This window comes from Biomphalaria glabrata, chromosome 1 (assembly GCF_947242115.1).
Source record: "Biomphalaria glabrata chromosome 1, xgBioGlab47.1, whole genome shotgun sequence".
In the NCBI taxonomy this organism is placed as follows: domain Eukaryota; kingdom Metazoa; phylum Mollusca; class Gastropoda; family Planorbidae; genus Biomphalaria; species Biomphalaria glabrata.
This window is the reverse complement of record NC_074711.1, coordinates 70,807,982-70,829,224: the sequence shown is the minus strand read 5'-3', so window position 1 is coordinate 70,829,224 and position 21,243 is coordinate 70,807,982. Positions and strand designations below refer to the sequence as shown.

At 33.4% G+C, this 21,243-nt stretch overlaps 2 protein-coding genes across 8 annotated transcripts in view; one reads left to right on the top strand and one right to left on the bottom strand.

Annotated features, from left to right (window-relative positions):
• The first annotated feature begins 1,001 nt into the window (after positions 1 to 1,001).
• Positions 1,002 to 8,015, top strand: LOC106079898 (transmembrane emp24 domain-containing protein eca-like). 3 transcript variants are annotated; one of them, XM_013241151.2, is made up of 5 exons: positions 1,002 to 1,152; positions 3,705 to 3,820; positions 4,426 to 4,530; positions 4,691 to 4,837; positions 7,525 to 8,015. In XM_013241151.2, exons 1-5 carry the CDS (start codon positions 1,026 to 1,028, stop codon positions 7,672 to 7,674), a joined length of 645 nt encoding a protein of 214 aa, XP_013096605.1. In that variant the 5' UTR covers positions 1,002 to 1,025; the 3' UTR covers positions 7,675 to 8,015. The 3 variants fall into 3 exon arrangements, with proteins under 3 accessions (XP_013096605.1, XP_013096604.1, XP_013096606.1); XM_013241150.2 differs by lacking the exon at positions 7,525 to 8,015 and adding an exon at positions 5,519 to 6,901; XM_013241152.2 differs by lacking the exons at positions 3,705 to 3,820; positions 7,525 to 8,015 and adding exons at positions 2,757 to 2,872; positions 5,519 to 6,901.
• Positions 6,441 to 21,243, bottom strand: part of LOC106079918 (kinase suppressor of Ras 2-like) — a 61,529-nt gene continuing 46,726 nt past the window's right edge. For 3 of the 5 annotated variants that reach the window (XM_056011864.1, XM_056011868.1, XM_056011873.1), the window contains 7 exons: positions 20,311 to 20,415; positions 18,728 to 18,895; positions 17,582 to 17,803; positions 16,709 to 16,843; positions 15,440 to 15,569; positions 11,988 to 12,068; positions 6,441 to 11,832 (listed from right to left, as the gene is read on the bottom strand). In XM_056011864.1, coding sequence (XP_055867839.1) covers positions 11,758 to 11,832; positions 11,988 to 12,068; positions 15,440 to 15,569; positions 16,709 to 16,843; positions 17,582 to 17,803; positions 18,728 to 18,895; positions 20,311 to 20,415 — 916 coding nt within the window. In that variant the 3' untranslated portion in view covers positions 6,441 to 11,757. The remainder of the gene's footprint in view (positions 11,833 to 11,987; positions 12,069 to 15,439; positions 15,570 to 16,708; positions 16,844 to 17,581; positions 17,804 to 18,727; positions 18,896 to 20,310; positions 20,416 to 21,243) is intronic. The other 2 variants (XM_056011878.1, XM_056011887.1) reach the window with 2 other exon arrangements.

The window sequence follows — 21,243 nt, the reverse complement described above, 5'->3', positions numbered from 1 at the left end:
CAAAGGCAGCACTGGCATGTGCAACGCAGTTGTCTACCTCATCATCATCTAAGCTGGCGCACTGGCGGATCCAGGGGGGGGGGGGGGGGGGGAGCGGTGGGGCGATCGCCCCCCCCCACTCCTCCGACCCCCCCCCTCTCACCCACCCACCTTGGGGCGGACGAATTTTAATATAGAATCCACATTTGTGTACGAATTTATTACTTTTAACAAAATATATACTAATTATTTATATTTCAACCTATTTTTAAATTATTTCGTCCCCCCCCCCTCTAGTATGTTGGCCGATTTGGTGGGATCTTGAGGGGGCGATGGCATCATTCCCGCCCCCCTATAAACTTTTGAGTCCAAATTATTTGTAGAAATCACAGCTTGCTAGCAGAATATATTAAATATCTATATGATTAAAACTTGTTATTGATGTTTTAACAGATCTTTATATCATGTCGTTTCCCTGTTGGCCGATTGGGGGATGGGGCGAATACTTCTACTGCCCTTCCAAACTAAACCCTTGGCTTTGAGTGTGTGTGGGGGGGGGGGGAGGGGGGAGGTCCTACTTTTAGGGGAAATCATAGTTTTTTGAACAAAAGTTCTGGATCCGCTAGTGGGTTGGCGTATGCTGATATGGTGCTTCTCAGATAGACAAACATTGCTAGTTTCTGGCCATCTATACGAATGTCTGATTTAGGTTGTTGCACTCCTGGCGAAGAGGGACAGGCTCTTTTGAAGGTCTTCTTCATTTGAGGCATTAAGGTCACAGTCATCTGTGAAAACACCGTCACTGTTCACAAGTTAGTTGTTTTTTTTCAGTTAATGAACCGTTATATTTGGCATGAACGATTATAATATTGAGGCCTAAGATGTCATTGTATTAAATCTAAATTAATAGAATCCCGTGCCGTTATGAGGTCTTCATTACCGATAATGCAAGGGAGAGAACGGAATATATTTTGAAATAATAAACAAGAAATACGTGGCTAAGATGATTGCGCATGCGAAACTAAACTTCCTATTGAAGTGCCAACATGGCGTTGACAACAGCCTTGGTCGTTTTCTGCCTTTTTCTCTATACAAATGCGTTGTATTTTCATATAGGAGAAACCGAAAGAAAATGTTTCATCGAAGAAATACCAGATGAAACTATGGTTGTTGGTAAGCAGTTTCTATTTTCTCTTTGTACTGGATCTCTAAGTCAAATGATAGATCTATACTATGACTATATAATAATAATAAATATATATATAGAGACAGAGCCGACAGAGGTAGATGATAGATCTAGATCTAGATCTATTACTAAACTTAAACTAAAACTAGAGTCTAGAGATAAGTCAAGTTACAAGTAGTATAATAAAGATAATTTATAACTAGAGTCTAGATCTAGATCTAATTATAATATATAGACTTAATATAGATTATAATAGAGAGTTTCAACAGTCTTAGTCTTAGAATGACTATATTCTACAACTCTCAGACTCAATCAGTCTCAATCAGATCACAGATCACAACTCAATTGAATGAGCTGAATGAGTAATTCTCTAGATTGAGTCTAGATTCTAGAATCTTAACAAATTTATAATAGATCTAGAATATTCTAGATCTCTATAATCTCTATAGATCTATATATCCACTATATTACTATATAGAATATAGAATAGTATTATAGTCCAGACTAGATGATAGCCAAAAATGAATTTATAATTATAATCTATACTAGACTCTAGACGTCTATATATATTATAATATATAGAATATAGAATAATATAGATCTAGAATCTACATCTAGAATTAGAAATAAGATCTAGACTAGATACTTTCTAGAGATGAGACTACTATAGTACTATAGATAGATGATGATCTAGTCAATCTAGATTCTAGAATATTCTAGATCTTTATTACAACCCATTTTAGATCTAGATCAGGAATCTCTTATTCAAAGCCTCAAGAAAAAAACATCTCAGTAAAAAAAAAAAATTCCTTTAGTTTTGAGTTCCATTATGTGATTTGTACATTTCAGTTCACGCGATAATCTGAAAAACTACTTATTAATTGTTGTTTTAAATTATGCCCAACTTATTTGCATAGTAAATAGATTTTTTTCTGTTTAAATTTTTTTTTTTGTAAATGTAGTATTTAGTATGACAACTTACATAACTTAGCAACACAATTGTAAAAAATAATATTTTTTGATCTAAAATCTAAAACCATTTGCATAAATGTGTTTAAAAAATGGTAAATGGCCTTCTCCCTTACTAAAAAGCTTCCAGTGTTTGTTACTATTAAAAGTGAATAGTTGTAAAAATGGTGTATTTTTATGAAAAAATGCTTGCATAATTGATTTTAAAAATTAGATTTTTCGCTTTCAGAAAAGAAAAAAATAGCCGTTGCATCAGAACTTTGAATGATCTAAAATATCATGATGTTCGATTTTCATTTTCTCTTCTAGTTTCTGAGATCTAAACAGGACAGACAGGCCACACAAAACTAATAGCGTCTTTTTCCCTTTCGGGGCATCTAAAAATGGGCAAAATCCTTGTATAAAATGCAGTAAAGTTTTTAATTATTTGTTCACAGCACTAAATAATTCAGGCAACCTAATCTTGTAGATGATGGTTGAATAGCCATTAATGGCATTAAATTATGAATATGGAGTGGATGTCAGCTATGACAATTGTGAGGTTTCAACAGGGTTGTGAATGTTACTGCAAATTCAAACCAAAACCATTTTGAATATGTCTTGTAATTCATTCCTGTTTCAGGCAACTATAAAGTCGAAATGTTTGACAAAAATATAAATGCCTTTGTCCCAACAATGTACGGTCTTGGTATGCACGTTGAGTGCAGAGATCCAGATGATCGTATAGTTTTATCAAGGGTAAGCTACAGATTGCTTCCCTTTGATATGTCAACACATTCTTTTTTTAGAGCATACTGTATGCATGCATCCCATTTACATTATATTTGTATTTGCCAATCTTATTGTATATAGCTGCAATTTTCTGGAAGGCAGTTAGTTACTCTGTAGTGAATACTAATTGTATTGTATTTTATTTTGTCCTTTAAAGGCATATTTATTGACAACTTTCACCATTCTCTTAATGCATTGGTTACAAGCATTAGTAAAAGCTCCACAACTTTTGCTTTAAGTTAGTATATATATATGACATTAAAAAAGCTAAGATAGGAAATTAGTTAAATGACTCTGACTCAGTTTGCATAACAATTGTTTTATTTTTTTCCTTCTAATTTTTGATTCATTCAATATACTTAGCATGAGTGTTGCAAACATAATCAGAGCACAATCTTTATCTCTCATTTAAGTATAAACAAGTAATTAGTTTGTATAACTGTGGATTAAACACTGAAGAAACCCCCCCCCCACACACACACACACACTGATATGCAGTTTCAGTGTTAAAAATGTTTTGTTAGAAAATTCTGAAACACATAACCTGATATTTTAATGTGTATGTCTTATAATATTTAGTGTCCAATACTTTATTAATCATACAGTGTTTCTACCAAATGTATTTTCCATATCTGTTTTCTCCTCTGGCTTATAATTGTGTGGTGACAAGCTGTTCTGTTCTTAATGGCCTTTACTAACTGTTTTGTAACTTTAAACAACTCTTAGTCAAATATTATTAACAAGTATAAAGTAGTGGTGACTTGTTAGACATTCTGTGCCTTCACTCCACTCTTTGCAGGTCATTATAAAGTGCAAGCATATGACCACAATGCTAAAGATTACATGCCTGTCTCCCCTGATATTGGTATGCATGTTGAAGTTAGTGACCCTGAAAGTAAAGTGGTTTTATCTAGGGTGAGTTCACTAAATCACTAATCAAGTCACAAAAATACAAAGTTAATATCTTCTGCCTTTTTAAATTATGTGTATAAATATATTTTTATGTGCTAAAATGCTGCATGCTCCTGTATTTGCTTATGGTGGCTGTGTTCGTAAATTTCATGCACTTTAGTGTGCACATTAAAAGATTAATAGCAGTTTCTTTCTTTTTTTTTTTTTTTTTTTAAATCGTTCCTTAAATCATTAAACAATATAGTTTCTGGAAACAATACATGTTACTTTTTAAAAATATATTTATTTCAAAGTTTTGTAATAAAAAAAATTCATTCTTGTGAAAGGAAAAAAAGTTGCAGTCAATTAATTAGAAAACAAAAGTTGCTGCATATTAATTAGAATGAAAAAAAAAAGAGGTTTTTACATTGTTTTTCTAACAAGATTCAGAATTTCATCAAGAAAAAATTGATTTTAAACTCTTATAGTTTTGGTTCATGGAATCTTATTATTTTGTTTTATAATCAATTTTAATTAAAGTTAAAATTAAAGAAGTCTTTACATTTTCAAACTATTCAATAACACTGTAAAACTTTGGTGTTTAGTTGCTTTTTTTTTTATTTGTGCAGACATATGCAGCAGAAGGCAGATTCACTTTCACATCTCATTCAGCTGGAGAGCACATTATTTGTCTCAACTCCAATTCATCTGCATGGTTTAATGCTGGGCAGCTGGTAAGTTGATCATCAGTAAGGGATATACAAACTTGCTTGTTTGTTTTTTTAATAACTTATCTGTATTAATTATCAACTTATAAAATACCAGTACAATAATAGTGGTAACTTTCATTGTCTTCAAATCAGCTCTATGACTTTGTACATCTCTTTGTTCCAGAGGGTTCACCTTGACATAAACGTTGGAGAGCATGCTGTCGACTACCAGCAAGTCCAGGCTAAAGATAAACTAACAGAGCTCCAACTGAGAGTCAGGCAACTGTTGGACCAGGTAGAGCAGATCACAAAAGAACAGAATTATCAAAGAGTAAGTTGATGTTTTGTACATATTTACCTTTACCAGTTACCTTTGAAATTTGGCCAATCCAGAGCAATAAATATAATAAACTTACTAAAAGTTGTAACAGAATTAATACCAAATAAAACAATATAGATTATATTATTGAAGTTAATGTTAAACAAATGTGGATTTTTTTGTGACTATATAATTATTTGTGCTATTGACATATTCAAGCAATGAAAGAAAGATACCAGTATTTCAAACTCATACTATTGCTCTAAATTTATTTAATCCTAACATTTTGAACCTGATTTTGTTCTAAAGAGAAATAAACACTTTTTTTTAGTTCTGTCACATGTTATTTTAAAAGAAAAGTTAAAATATTTGTGTAGTATAGTAGTGTTTTCATTTAATGTTAATATTCAGTTTAAACAAAAGCACCACATCTCTTCTAGAAACAAAATATCATAAAAAAAAAATAATGAAAATGAAATCTCAATTACATTTTTAATATGTTCAGTAATATACAATCTAATGTGTATTTCTTTTCAATGTTTCTTTCTCTTTGTGGCATGCATTCAGCTTCTTCCTATTTTATGAATCCTCTCACAATTTTATCCATGAATGAAACATTTTATTGAAACAAATTGAAACCCTTTTCTCCCCACCACCCCCCATGTACTTACATCCTTGCTATCCTTTCTTCAGTACCGTGAGGAGAGGTTCCGTCAAACCAGTGAGAGTACAAACCAGCGAGTCTTGTGGTGGTCCATAGCTCAGACTTTAATCCTCCTGATCACTGGTTTCTGGCAGATGCAGCATCTAAAGAGTTTCTTTGAGGCTAAGAAGCTGGTTTAATATTTGTAGATTATATTATTGAGTGATTGCTGTCAGGTCATGTCATGTTTTATTTATTTGTGTCCACTATAAAATTTCATCCATTTAAAACAACACTTCAGACATATGAGATTTAGGAAAAAATTTTTACATTCCTAAATTATAATTCACAAACTTCTAATAACTCCTAATTAATAATAAAATATTAAATGCAATGAATACATTTTATTTTATGTACAGTAGACTTAATATAATATGTCATTGCCATTTCAAAACAGATCTTAAAATGTCTACACATTTCATTGTTGGTATTGCTGTGGTTAAGTCTACATTTTAATATTGTAAGCATTAGTATAAATGTTTTATGCTTATGTAGTGCTCTTCTTTGAAAAAGTGTTGAGCTCAAGTGAATGTTGTACTTGCTTTGGCTGGGGGGTGTAAGAGATGGTCTAAATGTTGGCGAATGTTGGAATTCTTTTCAAGAATTTGATGTAAAATATTTTATGCATTTTGTTATTTTCAATTTTTTTTTTTTTTCAACCTTTCTATACCACTAATAACTGCCATAGTAACAGTTTGTTTAGTGAGAATTTTCTTGTGTGTGTTAGCCTTATGATTGTTTGGTTTTAAATATACTAGGATCTGTACACAGATGACATGTAGTACATTCCCTGGACTTAGGTGTATTGAAATAGGTTTAGAACTACTGCTATTGTAGGAGACTAACTGATTGGTGCTACTTGTTCTCATAACTTCTCACTTTTAGCATCCTATTGAAAGTTGTCTTTTATAAATTGGGAGGCGGGGGTAACTAAAGGAAGCAATGGTCAATAGGGGAACATATTTATTATGAGTTACATAAATTGTGTGCCTTTTAAGTTACCGGTATTAATGATATTTTGTATGACATCTACATATAAACATGTCTTAATAACTAAAAGACTACAGCTAGTTTCAGGGAGCACACATTAGTTGAACAATTTAGAAGAGGACTTCCTGTAAAGTGAGAGATGAGTTTTATTTACACTCAAATGTACAGAGAGAGGATTCTGTGTTGTTGTTTTTTTTATCAAATTTACATTAAGTTAAGGTTTCATCAAGAAGTTGTACTGAAGTCAAAGTGTGGTGGGATGTTTGATCAAGGATAAGCTAACAAAATATCAGTCTTGTCTTGTTGTCTAATTTAATGATGTCTTTTCTCTAAAATCTCATTTTTTTCCCTTTGTTTAGAATAAAACAATCCTGTTATCAATAGTCTGCTTTTTTTTGTTTGTTTGGATCAAATGTTTTTTGTTGTACTTGCATAGAACTAAGTAACAAAGGAGTCACTCATGTTGCAATGCATTAAAGGGTGGAAGTCTTAGTAAGGCGAGTTAAAGTAAATGCATTCTGAATAAATTTAAGACTTTCTCTTTCTAAAATAGTGTCATTGGGTGAGTAGATTTTTGTATCAAGGACATCATAAAGTTGATAAGCTTTAAGTTTTTACAGTGTACAGAACTGGCAATCAAATCATTGCAAAAAAAAAAAAATTATATGTATACTGGTACATTATTTTTTAAAAGTTTCAGGTAATTATTTAAAATCACTTTATTTAGCATAAATTAATATTCTATTACACGATTAGTATGTCTCTTTACAGCTAAAGGAAAATAAAAGTGTTGAACTGATAGAGTAGTTGTTTTGTTAAGGCTATTTCATTCAACAAATGCAGCTTAAAATGGGATTTGTGTAGCATCAGTGAAATTTATCAACCTTCTTTCTAACTGTTAATAAATGCTACTTAAATAACCTTAAAAGATACAATTTGAAATGATGACAGGATTTTTTGTATCTGGTTACTACAATGTTATAGATCAATTTGTTCCCTATTCCAGGAGAGAGAGGAAAGATTTCGCTATACAAGTGAAAGTGTTAATCAAAGAGTGTTTATGTGGGCTGTCATTCAGAGCCTTGTGTTGATCCTGCTTGGTGTTGGTCAGTCTCTCCATCTTCGAAGTTTCTTTATAAAGAAAAAGTTAGTGTAGTACTTCATAGTACTGTGGAAATCCAAATGAAGTTTTGCCAAAAGAACAATGGAAAGATATACAAATGTTTGATATGCTGTAAATAATTTTACTTTGTATTTATTGTATGACAATCACTTTTAGTGTTTGAGGCTTAAAAGGAACATAGAGACATTACTAGTGCATTGACTTCATTTCTATTGTTTGATTATTGCAATATTCTTTATCTAAGGTCAAGAATCTTGTGTAGAACTGATTCAGCACTATAAAATCATTAAATACCTGGTATACTGAAAATGACAAAGAAAAAAAGTAATTTTTGGTGGTTGTGGTCTTTGGTAAATAAATACTGGATGTCTTAACTGAGAGTTTGACTAGTGTCTTCTCAAAGTGTTGTTTTGAACAATGAACTAGATCTAGTTTTTTTTTAGTCATTTTATTGATTTTTTTTTTTCAATATTGGTAAACACTTTTCTAAATAATAATAATCATGAAATATTCCATCAATATTTCAAACAATTTTTAAAAAATCTGCCATTGTTTCATTAAATTTTAATTTAAACATAAATAAAAAACAACAAATGAGTAGGCAAACAGCTGTAGATATTTAACAAGAATTATAATATCAGTATTATTGTGTTAATATCAAAATCATAATATCAGCATAATAATGTCATCTACATTTTTTATCATTTTTACTTATGCTTCAAGTGAAAGTTCACAATTAGGTCTAAACACCTGACTCACAATAGTCTTTAAAAGATTTTGAAAGTAGTGAAACATTTGCTCTCATCATGAACTAAAGCTACTGAGGTTTATTTTAAATTGGGATTGAATAGATTTACTTTATTCCAAATAATTATGACTGAAAGATAATTTGAGAGTAATGTATGGATCACACATCTCTTTATATAAAATCCACTCTGTTAATAGGATCCAAAACAGTAATATGGTCAATTTGAACGAATCCTTTCAAAATACATGATGATTTAATGACTTTTATTATCAATACTAGACTAGATATTTAATTTTGTCAACCTTGCTTTAAAAAAAAAAAAGAACATAATTTTAATTCCAATGAAACATTTTAGAAGCTCTTATTTTGATTCAAAATATTTTGACTTTCCATGGCAATTTTGTGTCTAACTCAACGATATATTTTAATTTCATAGTCTCGAAAAAACAGTGTTTATATTCAGTTTCTAATATAAAACTGCCACATTATGTTTCATCAATTAGAGTTCTCTCTCTTGCTATCCAGGAATGTAGTGTGTGGCTACTTTCTTAGTTTTGTTGTTTTTATTGCACCGATGCATCTCTTATCATTTTGTACAAGGACTTTGCAAACTAGTCACAGATATCGTGAGATTTTTGCTAGAAATAAATACTACAAGTCAGTAAAGTTTGATTTTAATTATTTCCTGTCTACGAAGTCCTAGTTTTGAATTGATTGAGAACTCGGCAGTTAACAATAAAATACTACTACATTAACACATATATCTTGCTTTTATTGCTATCAGAAGTTTTTGCAAAGTGTTAATTTGGGGTCGAAAGAATGTTTCTAATAAGTAGATGCAAATCATTTCAAATATCTAAATTTTGGACCATGAATTTTCGCATTGCTGTCAGATTCTTTATTTATTTGTATTGAAAACTGCTGTAAATGAGATGTTGGAAGCACACATTTTTATACTTCGGCACCGGTGTTTGAAGGCACCTGGGCAGTTCTGTCTGGATTCGGCCAAACAAGTAGATGATAGCAAGGACTGCGTTGCCATGAAAAATACGGTACTCCTTCTCAATGTTCAAGTTTGAAGAATAGCCTTGCATATTATTGGGATTAACCTATTGGATTTAAAACGCAGTTCAATGTTTTGTTTCAGCGAAGCATCTGTATATTAAGTATGGTTTATATTCTTTTTTTTTTTTTTACAAGGAAGTGGAAAATAAATTCTATGTAAATATAACAAGACAATGAAATCGCTACTGCACAATGATTTTCAAAAACTTTTTATTGCCCAAAATCATTATAGATGATACAATCATTAACCACCATTGAACTCGGTGGTTGAACAAACACTCGGGGAACACAGTTTGAATTCCTATGCACAAACTGTGACACAGTTTAACATACCGGTACACAAAGAGATTTCTATATTTTGACAGCACATTGAACCATGTCTCTACATCCGCCACAAACACAAAGGATAAAAATTTAGCACAGTTTTCAATACTATCACCATTTCTGAGATTTCAATGAAGTCCACTTCAACTACAACTTTGCTACCAGTCCAGGCTAACGTGAGAACCTCTAGTTCATTATATGTTTTTACAAAGCTGACATGAGAACTCAGCCCGTCTGGGGGGAATATCTACACGTTATGTCTCCTACTTCCCATTCTCGAATCAAGTTGAAACCTAATGCAATTATTCATTGTCGATGACACGCATAAATCAATTTAAAAATGTAACAATCAATCAATCAATCAATTAGTCGTAGTTTATTTTTTTCTTTTTATAAAGAAAATGTACTCGACTAAGGAGACTATAAAACCTTCTATTTTTATAAATACTTGAATACCTCAAAGTCTACACGTCGGCTTCCATCAATTCTGACTCGAGCAAGTGTAAAAAAAAACAACCTTCTCCCAGATACCCCCTCCCGTAACTGGTCCAATTTATTTTACTTTCATCTTTTAAAACGTTTTTTTTTTTTCAGTACCCATTAAAAATGTTTTCATCTAAAATACAATATAAAACTGTGTCTCTAAAAAAAACCAACCCTTTTCAATCAAGAGTTATCTTTTTCGGGTCTTTACGTAGCACCCTCGTGCTAACGTCCGTTAGGGGAGACAAATATGCTAACAATGAAAAGAAACATGTCCTCCAGTGGGCTTCCACAGAAAGTTCGAGAGATTAAGTAATGCACGCTAACAGTTCCAATCGGCCACATCGTTCTTCATACATTTCACCCAATACTGTGGCGGCCCTCTCACGGTTAGTGGTGGTATATTGTAGGAATATGGAGGCATCTCCACTACCCCATTGAGTGTCCATTGACCAACGGGAAAGATTTTACCCAGAGGCCAGAAAAGAGAGTGACTTTTCACCGATCCCACTGTCCGGAGGTTCCGCATAATCTAGATCATCATTTATTCACATCCGTTATTGTGAGTCAGACTCCTTGAACCACATATGGGTTCCTCTTTACCAGTGAGACCAAGGCGGAACGCACGAGTAGTTCGTACGAGTTCCTATAATCTCCACTATCAGCCTATTTCACGAAGCTCCTTAAATATGCTCTCAAACATGTTAATGTTTTAATGGCACATGTAGTGTAAAATGTAAAGAGGTTCTCAAGAGATTATGGGCAACGGGAGGAAAGTGAAGGCGTTTTTGTTTAAAGTGCATTATGGAGTTGTAGCGGGCACTCTGTTGCTTGGTGTGATGGTCAATGAAGTTTAAGGCCTTCTTGTAGTGTTTTTTTTTTCACACTCTACTATTCCTTCACTTCGTTAGATTTCCTTTTTACCTGAATGTCTGATACTTTGGAGGTATGAACTTTCAAGGACTGGTAGGTAGATCCTTTTTATCATTTTAAAACAAACGTCTATACAAAGATGTCATAATCACGTACATCAGCCTCTCTTATACCAGAACTCACAAACTTTACAATCAATAAGTTAAACATTTCCGAAAGGTGACTGAACATATCTTTTACCTTTTCTATTCACAAGGGACTTTTAGACTAGTTTAACTCTAAGCAGTGGACTAGTATTGAATGACATTTACTCCTTGGAACACCCTTCCAAAGGATGCCAACAGAAACGTAGCGGAGAATCAACTGGTGGCCCGAAGACAAAGCTCAATGTTGTTGTTTTTTAAATTTGTGCCACCAACAAACGGTCTGATATATTCTGAATCCTTACTCAAATTAAAATGTATGTCCAACACTGCATTTAAAATAGTTTAAAATATATAAACAGTTGTATAGGCCTAAATGTGAGCTGATTAGTTCAACCATATAAACAGTTGTATAAATGTGAGCTGATTAGTTCAACCATATAAACAAAGAAAAAAAAAAAACAAGACTCGTAAGGATTTTCAAGTTTCAAAAAGATCGAAAGCTCTATTCAGTCTCTCGGGTTCCGATGAACTGTGTTTTTTGTGGAGAGGTGACTGTTGAATAAGAGAAAAAAACATTTTTTTAAAATCCCAGTTTTCTCTTATTTTGAAATACATACACATACTATTCTATTCAATGGTAACTAAAGTATTATAAAACAAGTCAACAATAATAGAGCTATGATGAAAAGAAACGTGATGCTACTCACGTGACGTTGTAGATCCTTACACAGTTCCCGAAACTCTGGCCTATATAATGGTTCATGGGCCCAACAGTCCTCAATCAAAGTCTACATTCCAACAAGTCACAAAGTATTAGGAATAAATAAAAGTACATTTACATATCATAACACATAGGTGTACATCTAGAATCTCTTGCTATACTTATCAGACTGTTCTCTTTATCCCCCTCTCTCTATCATTGTCTCCCATTGTATTCTCCGTCTTTCTCTCTCTAGCCCTCTATCACTGTCTCCCTTTTCTCTTTTCCTCTTTCTTTCCTTATCTTATCTTATATAATACAGACGTTACTTCAAAAAAGAAGATGATTACGTCCTACGCGTCATGCATTTAGTCATGCATATTAACCAATGACTTAAATTCTGCTAAGTCACTGGTTTTCCTGGCTAGCTCAGGCAACCCATTCCATGCTCTAATAGCACTAGGGAAGAAGGAGTATTTGTACAAATTTGTCCTAGCATATGGGACGAGGAATGTGCCTTTATCTTTGTGTCTTTCAGAGTATTTTATTAAATTTTGTTTTTGTATTTGAAGATTATGGTTCAGTGTTTTATGTATTATTGCTACTTTACTTTTGAGCCTTCTGTCCTGAAGGCTTTCTAAATTTAGTGATTTTACTAAAGGTGTTACTCTAGTCAAATGTGAATATTCGTTTGTTATGAATCGCACTGCTCTATTTTGTGTCTGTTCTAGTTTCTTAATGTTTTCTTGAGTTGAGGGGTCCCAAACAGAGGATGCATATTCTATTATTGGCCTAACCAAGGTTAAATAACATTTTAGTTTTATGTTCTTATTTGATTTATAGAAATTTCTTTTAATAAATCCTAATGCTTTGTTTGATTTTTTTGTAGTTTCATCAATATGTGGATTCCATGACAGTTTTTCATTTATTATAACACCTAGGTATTTTGCGTTTTTAGTCTGTGTTACTGGTTTGCCATGAATAAGATAAGTGGAATTAATTTGTTTTAGTTTTTTTTGTTACTCTTAACAACTGACATTTTTCTGGGTGGAAAGACATGCTCCAATTTGATTCCCATTTCTGTAATTCATCTAATTCTCTTTGTAAAATATCTGTGTCTTGTGTTGTTTTTATTGTTCTATATATTATGCAATCGTCTGCAAATAATCTGACTTTTGTTCCTGAAGTAATGCAATTTGGTAAATCATTTATGTAAATTAAAAATAGTAGTGGACCCAAGACTGTTCCTTGAGGTACACCTGAGTTTACTGTTATCGGTGTTGATTTAGAGCCATTTATTGTTACAGTTTGTTCTCTCCCTATCAGAAAGTCTTTAATCCACTGATGCAGTGGACCATTAATGCCGAAATATTTTAATTTTTTAAGCAAACTATGGTGGTGAACTTTGTCAAAAGCCTTAGAAAAATCTAGTAAGATAGCATCTATTTGTTCGCTATTATCTAAACCTTTTGAAAAATCATCAATTAGTCCTATTAGTTGTGTTTCACATGATCTATATTTCCTAAAGCCATGTTGGTATGGTGTGAGGACATTATGTTTGTCTAAGTGGTTTATGATGTTGCTACATATTATGTGTTCTAGGATTTTACATGTGATGCTGGTAAGTGATACTGGTCTGTAGTTTCCTGGGTCAGATTTTTCTCCTTTTTTAAATAGGGGGGTGACATTAGCTTCTTTCCAGTCCTTTGGTACTCTGCCCTGGTTAAGTGAAGCCTGAAAGAGTATTTTGAACACTGGGGCTAGCTCATTACTTAGTTCTTTGAGTAATCTAGCTGGAATACCATCAGGTCCAGAAGCTTTATTTGGTTTGGTGTTGGCTAATAGTTTTTGAATTCCATTTTCTTGTACTACTATATCTTCTATGTTGTCTACTTGGTTCAAATTCAGTAATATGTCTTTGTCTCCTGGGGCTGAGAATGCTGATGCAAAGTATTTGTTTAGAATGTTTGCTTTAGTTTCATTATCATTATGTATTATGTTATGTTCATCTTTTAATGGCGCTACGCCTGTTGTTTCCATTTTCTTAGACTTAATGTATGACCATAGGTTTTTGTTGTTGTCTTTAGATATTACATTGTTTATGTATTCACTCTGCAGCTGTCTGCTTACTTTTTGGGTTAAGTGTTTAATTTTTATATACTTTTTGTAAACTCTTTCTGCATTAGTTTCTTTAAATTTTTTATATAGGTTTTCCTTCTGTTTACAAAGCTTCTTTAGTCTATTATTAAACCAGCATTTATTTATTTTGTTTGATGTGTATTTAGTTGGTATTTGATTTTCTATAATGCTTTTAAGATGGTTTTTAATGAAATTCCAGAGGTCATCGACTGGTTGGTTAATGTCTTTTTCTAATAAGAATGTTTGTTGAAAGTTTAATGCAGCTTGGTGTAGTTGTGTTAGGTTACATTTATTCCAGAGTAAGATTTTTCTTTTGGGTTTTGTATTGGCTACTGCTTTTATCTGACTGTGTATTTTTATGATCTCATGGTCTGATAGACCAGGGATAATATCATAATCAACTACTAATCCAGGTCTGTTGGTTAAGAAGAGATCTAATGTGTTGTTTAATCTAGTTGGCTTTTTTCCTATCTCCCGGAGGTCTCCACTCGTCCTTTCAATGCTTGCCTCCTTCTTTCACTCTCTTAACAGTTGAAGGGAATACATTTACTAAAGCGAATGATTCAGGGTTAGATTAGAACTGCGATCATTCAAGTGAGAGAAATAAAAAAAAAAAACAATTCACGCAGCCATGCTATTATTTATTTCAAATATTTCTTTCTATATTTTACTTAAAGACAGCAGCTCTTTGCTTATCGATTTAATTTTCCACGGTCGGGAAGCTTTCGGAAAATTATTCACAAGTTCAATACGGTACTTAATAAAAATACAATGAAAGCAGAATATTTTATTTGAAGACGCAAGATGTTCCTATTCGACTATTACACTAAATGTTGTTGCTGGTGTCACTTGGTCAGACCTGCACAATGCATTTCTGTTGACAACGAAAAAGTAGACATTTCGAGAGAGAGAGAGAGAGAGAAAGTGACAATTAAATTAGATCATGCAGGTGGAGGGAGATGTTATTCTGAGATTATAATTTAATTAATCTGTTTCTGAAGGGTGGGGGGGGGGCTATCTATTTTTATTTATAGTATCTTTTCATTGGCATAACATGAACGGTTGAAAATCAAAAGTGATACAAAATAAATTTCTCGCTGCTCATTGAGATGAAATACATTTAATTCAATGTGTTGTGTCTGTGGGTTTTCTGCGTGTTTAATGAAAAGGAGACAGAATGCTCTGATAAAGGTCACAAGCTAAGATTTTCACATTTTCTAAGAAAATTCAATATTAGTAACAATGCTTCTTTGTTAAGAGTAGAATTCAATGACTTACTATTAAAAAATCATTAGATCTCTCTCTCTCTCTCTCTCTCACCTTAATGGCCGCACTACACTTAAGATTATAAAGAATTTGTCGATGTCCAGCACATATCTGCCAAATTATTTTTTCTGGTAATGCTCCATGGAATGGAAACTTGCCAGTTAACACTTCGTACATAATAGTTCTGGAAAGAAATGTAAAAGTGTACATTTAGATTTACATGGTAACTTTATTGAAAGAGCAGGCTGGGTAGTGCCAGCTACATACAAAATAATAAAATAAAACTGATATTAAAGATTGTTAATGATTTTTTTTCACGCTTTCATTTCAACATTCTCGTGTCAAGGTCACTATACTTTCAGCTTCATAGTTTTTCGAAAGAGACACACACACACACACACAAAACAACAGTTAAAACTACAAATATGTTGCATTTAATATTTGTTGGGCAGTCAACAAGAGATCAGTAGTCCAACACTACGTAGTCTACTGTACTACGGCAATTGGGTGTCATTGCTAAGCATAAAAGTTAATGACTGCCATTAATGGAGAATGGAACTGAGGGTTATAACCTTTAACTCTATGGAGTGGTAACCGATCTTTTGTACCGATGGGACAGAGTGAAACTCGTAAATGTTCAGTTAATGTCGCAATGTCACAGATAGAGGCTAAAAATATTTATTGTAGTGTCGCAATCTAACACGGAACGTACAAAATCTAGTGCTACAATATGAATGTCGGATGTCACAAAGTCTTCTTGTGAACCGCTTTGAGAAACTCTCAGGCAGGCTTAAAATAACAACTCCTAAGCTTTGCTCTAATTTGAAAATAATGAGAAATGTTTACTGACTAAACTCCGGGTTATTTCCCTTGGTAGGATTTTTTTTGTTAAAGTTCCATTGTAAGATCGATCAAATAATAATAATAAAAAAAAATAACACAAGAAAAAAAACACACATCCACACACACACACACACACTGATTACCAGACTAACTCTTTTGTCAATGAATGAATATTTGATTAATCTTTTAGAGAGGCTTGAAATGTTTTTGTTATGATTTCTTTTCAAGAGTTGAGGAAAAAATAAAATTGTGTGATACACTGAACTAAAATGTTTATAGATTTAATGTTTCCTGAAATAGCTTCTTGATACACTCCACTGGGACAAGGAAGAGACAGACACAGACAGAAAGACTGAAAGGTGAACAATGAAAAGAGAGAGAAAGAGAGTGTGTGTGTGTGTGACGTATGTTCCTAATGTGCTATTTAAAACTGATGGCTACTTGATCATGTGATTAGTACAACAGACCAACCCATCTCACCCAAAGGCAAAGACGTCCGTCTCCGGCGAGTAGGCCGAGAATGGGACAAGTCTCGGAGGTATCACTCGAATAGTGCACATTATTTCAGGGGCGATGTAGGTCAGATGTCCTTTAGGTATGGTGCCATGGTCCGGCCTGTGGAGGAACAATGCAGGAAATGTCAAAGAATAAACGTGAATTGAAATGCGAAATGACAATTAAGTATTTTGTCCTTCTCTGTAAAGGAAGCCAGGAATGTTTCCGAACATTGTGGATGTATTGTCATCATTAGCTGTAAGAACATAGAAGATACAGACTATTTTAGTGCAAGTAGTCATCATGAGAAGCAGCCCAAGTAGTACCACAGGTCATAATGAACAGTCAGCAAGATGTATCACATCTAATTAGGGACCGTCAGCCTCAGGTCGTTCAAATCAATGAGTTCGGGACTCTATTTAGTTAAAAAGAGGGAGCAAAATGGAAAAGAAATCTTGAAAGAGCTGAGAGGGAAAAACGAAAAAAAAAAAGGGGGGGGGATAATGTAAGAGAAATTTGTCAGCCATCCAGATATAAACAGTTTTCACAATTAAATAGTTCTTTCTATGTGTGTTCGTATGGTGAGGTAGGCGATGAGAGGTCAGCCAAATGCCTTCAATTTAGCCTGCTTATTGGCTATTAGATACTCTTCTACACCTTCATTTGATTCTGCTGATGTCCATAGAAAACAATTCTACGATTGCCCTTTGACACTCAGAGCCAAAAAGCTTACTGGCTACAATGGTCAGTGCAGATAATTTTAAATATTTTGTTTCTAATTAAAGCTTATTTTAAAAATCTTTAGTTTACAAAATGATTTATTTGTGCATTCTAGTCTCGTTCTGAAAATAAATGTACCTGTCATGCGCACTGTCTGGAAACCCATAGTCCATTGCGCTGACCTTCACCTTGTGGCCCACAAAAACATTTTTGGTGTTGAGCTTCCGAAGGACAATGCCCTTGGCATGAAGGTAGCCCATCCCGAGAGCGATCTGCCGCAGCACTCCAATCTTGGTGTGCAACGTCATCTTTTCGTGCTGTATGTGAATATGTTCGTACAGAGATTTGCCTTGCGGGGAGCTAAACACAAGAATAGAAGTGAGTCATTCAATGATCCATTCAGTTTAATGTAACTTCTGCATGACGAAAAAAAAAAGGAACTTTGCCTCCTCCCTTCCCAACATGCATTGCACGAACATAAAATGTATTTACCATGACCTATTGGGTCACTTTTACGTCACATGTCACATAAAACAAAGGAAATAGATCTAGTTATTAATTATGCATTTGAACAATTCAGTAAGACGCTGTTAGCAATATGCTAATACTTTTAATTTTCACAACATGCTTATATTTTTCTGATCAGATGAATTTGACAGAACCCTGTAAAAATATAGAGCTTAGGTTCAACAAAAACAAATTCTTTCAGCCAGCTGGCAAGTCCGAGTCTTTAATATAAAGACTTCATCAACTCTTGTAAATTAATCTATTTTTTAAAGTGTCTACCGTCAAGAATGTTTTAAAATATACCTTCACTAAAATACTATGTCTTAATGTCTGCCCGCTACATTGTAAAACTATTCCCAAGCTCACTTATTTTTCCTTGTTTCGAGGTAAAGTTGCCTCCCCTGAGGCCTGACCTATTGATTGAGACGTTAACAAAGTATAAAAATTCAGAGCTTTTTCTTTTCATTTAAATCATTACATTTTAAAAAATAGCACAAAAAAAATTTATATATAGTTCTTTCATTATGTGTAAAATACTGCCAAAAGTAGCTGTTTGTGGATTAGAGAGGGTAATGATTTAATGTCTTTTTAAAGGCAACCTTACATTTTTATTTTTACTCAAGCTAATTCTAACTAAAGTACTTAGTGAACTATGACGCAATCAAACCATACAAAATCAAACTACGGATTTGGGCGACCATTGCGTAGTCTCGAGTGAGCTCGTATAATTTCACATTCCTAATGATGTGAAGCCGTCAAAGATCTAGTTCAGCTTACCACGTGACCACGGCTAGGTTAGGTTGGCTGGTACAGGCTGCCATAAATAAGATGATGTTCTCGTGACGTATGCGACAAAGTTTCCCTAGGTTGGCCCAGAATGCATCTTTGTCCTTCTGACGTAGTTTGCCAAAGACATGAACAACGACGTCACCATGCCATCGCCCCCTGAGCAAACAAAACAAAATGCGTTTGTTACCACACGCTCTGTATTATATTTATCATCGAAAAAATACGCTATCAAAGTATTCTGTATTTACATCTAAATCAACTAATAAGTTCATGGATGATTCATGATGACCAGACTAGAAATAACGTTTTGACGTTTTACCAAAAAGGAAGAAACAATGATTTTCTAACATATGTAGTTGAACAGGTAGATCTAAACATTCTCAAATAAGAAGATAAGTTAAACCTTTAATCATAGTAGAATCTTAGAACTAGGCTAGTAGACATATATAGACATACATAGAGTTCTGCTATGTTCGAGATTTGATCTATGTTTAGCAATTTTTTAAAAACATTTTTTTTCTTTGAGTCCTGTGCGAGGCCCCCACAAATTAGAGGCCTTGGCGGCTGCTTAGTTTGCCTATGCGTAAAGCCGGCCTTGCTCCAAAACAGACCACTTGCTCAGACAGGCTGACAGAGGGGAGCTCTTGTTCTTTTTTGCTGGCCTTGACTTTCAAAAGCTTTCGGCTCTCACTCTTCAACGAATGCAAATGGTTGAAATAAGTTCATTTGGTCTAAGGAACTCTGGGACATTTACTTTCTACATTTTAGGATGTTACAATACGAGTTGTTAACAAGGTTACTCTTTGACTCTACGTCTGAACGAAATGTACATTTGGTGGTTTCCTACTCGTGGTGTTCATGTTTTCCTTTATGAAGGAACGTCTGTAACATTTCATGTCACATTGCAAGACCTTTGAGCCAGAACGTAACAAACTTTCTTACTGTAACTTAGAACCAAAACACTACTTTGAGAATAGATTTTGTATTTGTTTCACTATAAATTGAGCTGCGCTGAACAGTCGACACTATAAATTGTGCTGCGTTAAACAGTTGACTAAATACATTTTTCTAGCGCTAAATTCTTCCATGACAAATTGATAACGATAAATTATGCTTTGATAAATCTTCCGCGACTAAATTATTCAACCATAAACTAAAATAAGACTGATCTGTGGAGCAACTGAAAAACAAAATCTCAATTTTCTCGGCAAGATCCTTTAAAAAAAAAGCTTATGTTTTGAGAACTTAATTAAAGACAATTTGGCATAGGTACATTTTGATTTATTTTAGATCTAGTCATAATAACAAAGGGACATGTTATAAGAGTTTTAACTTCAAAGTAAAGTTCTTCAATTAGTGAAAACTTATTTAAAATTGATATTGTTTATATAAAAAATATAGAAAAGTGGCTATTTGTTATACTTCGATTCCATAAACAAATTTCATATCAGTAAGGTTTGTAACAGCACATGAGATGTTTCCTTAAAAATGTACTTGAAACTTAATACAGTGAAACGACTGTTTGACTTATAAAATATCCAAATACTAAGCACAATAAATTGACCACTCACTTGTACAGCTTACAGCGACGTCCCTTCCTGTGTAACTCTCCAAGGGTTAAGTCTTTAAAGTTGATGGAGAAGTCCTTCAGGGACGATTTCCCACGCAAGCCAAACCTAAAATGAATTAAGAGATTTGGTGCAATGTGTTTGCTCTGACTGTTTAGAGAGAAGAAGGTCAATCGCTTTTATTGTACGTTGAAAGATGTGCTCAAAGATTCTTTACATATTGATTTGAAATGTTTGACTGTTTTTTTATTTCCCAGTCTATTTTGAAATACAGTGTGGGTTAAAAACCCTTTGATTTACTCAGGGTCTATTAGAAAATGCTGTTTTATTTATTCTTTCAGTACAAACTATCCTAAGATTTAGTATACATTTCATATCAATCGTTCTATGTCTCACAAAGTTTTCTTCTTGGTAAGAATTAGATGCTATGGTTTTGAGATTCATTGTCATATCATAGGATGCATTTTTAAAACAGCGACACAAACAGTAAAAAAAAATCAGCTATTCTTACAGGCACAGTCAAGTGATTAAACATGGCAAAGGTCGGCAGTAACAACAAATTTTGTTTATTCGACATTTCTTCTCGAAATAACTAACAGTTCACAAAAGCCCAAGGGAGTTTAAAAAATCGTAGACGCAATAAGCAGGCTCTAATTACATCATGATTCATACAACACACTGATTGACACACTCATTGTGCTTAGGTTTAGGATTATGATTGATTATTTTAATTTATTTTATTCTGCCTTCAAACTTGAAGTATTTTGTGTGATTATTTATTCACCGATTCACGTTTATTGAATGTTTTAATTTAATTTTTAATTTAATGTTCCAATAGTACATAGGTGACTTTAGTTTATCAAAGCCCATGACACGAATCCCGGGCTACGTTTAGATTTTGTGTCACTAAACCAAAGTCTAGAACTACTATTCAAC

Coding starts and splice junctions, on each gene's coding strand:
- LOC106079898 (XM_013241151.2), top strand. CDS start 1,026: ATGGCGTTGACAACAGCCTTGGTCGTTTTCTGCCTTTTTCTCTATACA. Junction 1,153..3,704: donor AGATGAAACTATGGTTGTTG/GTAAGCAGTTTC, acceptor CACTCTTTGCAG/GTCATTATAAAGTGCAAGCA. Junction 3,821..4,425: donor GTAAAGTGGTTTTATCTAGG/GTGAGTTCACTA, acceptor TTATTTGTGCAG/ACATATGCAGCAGAAGGCAG.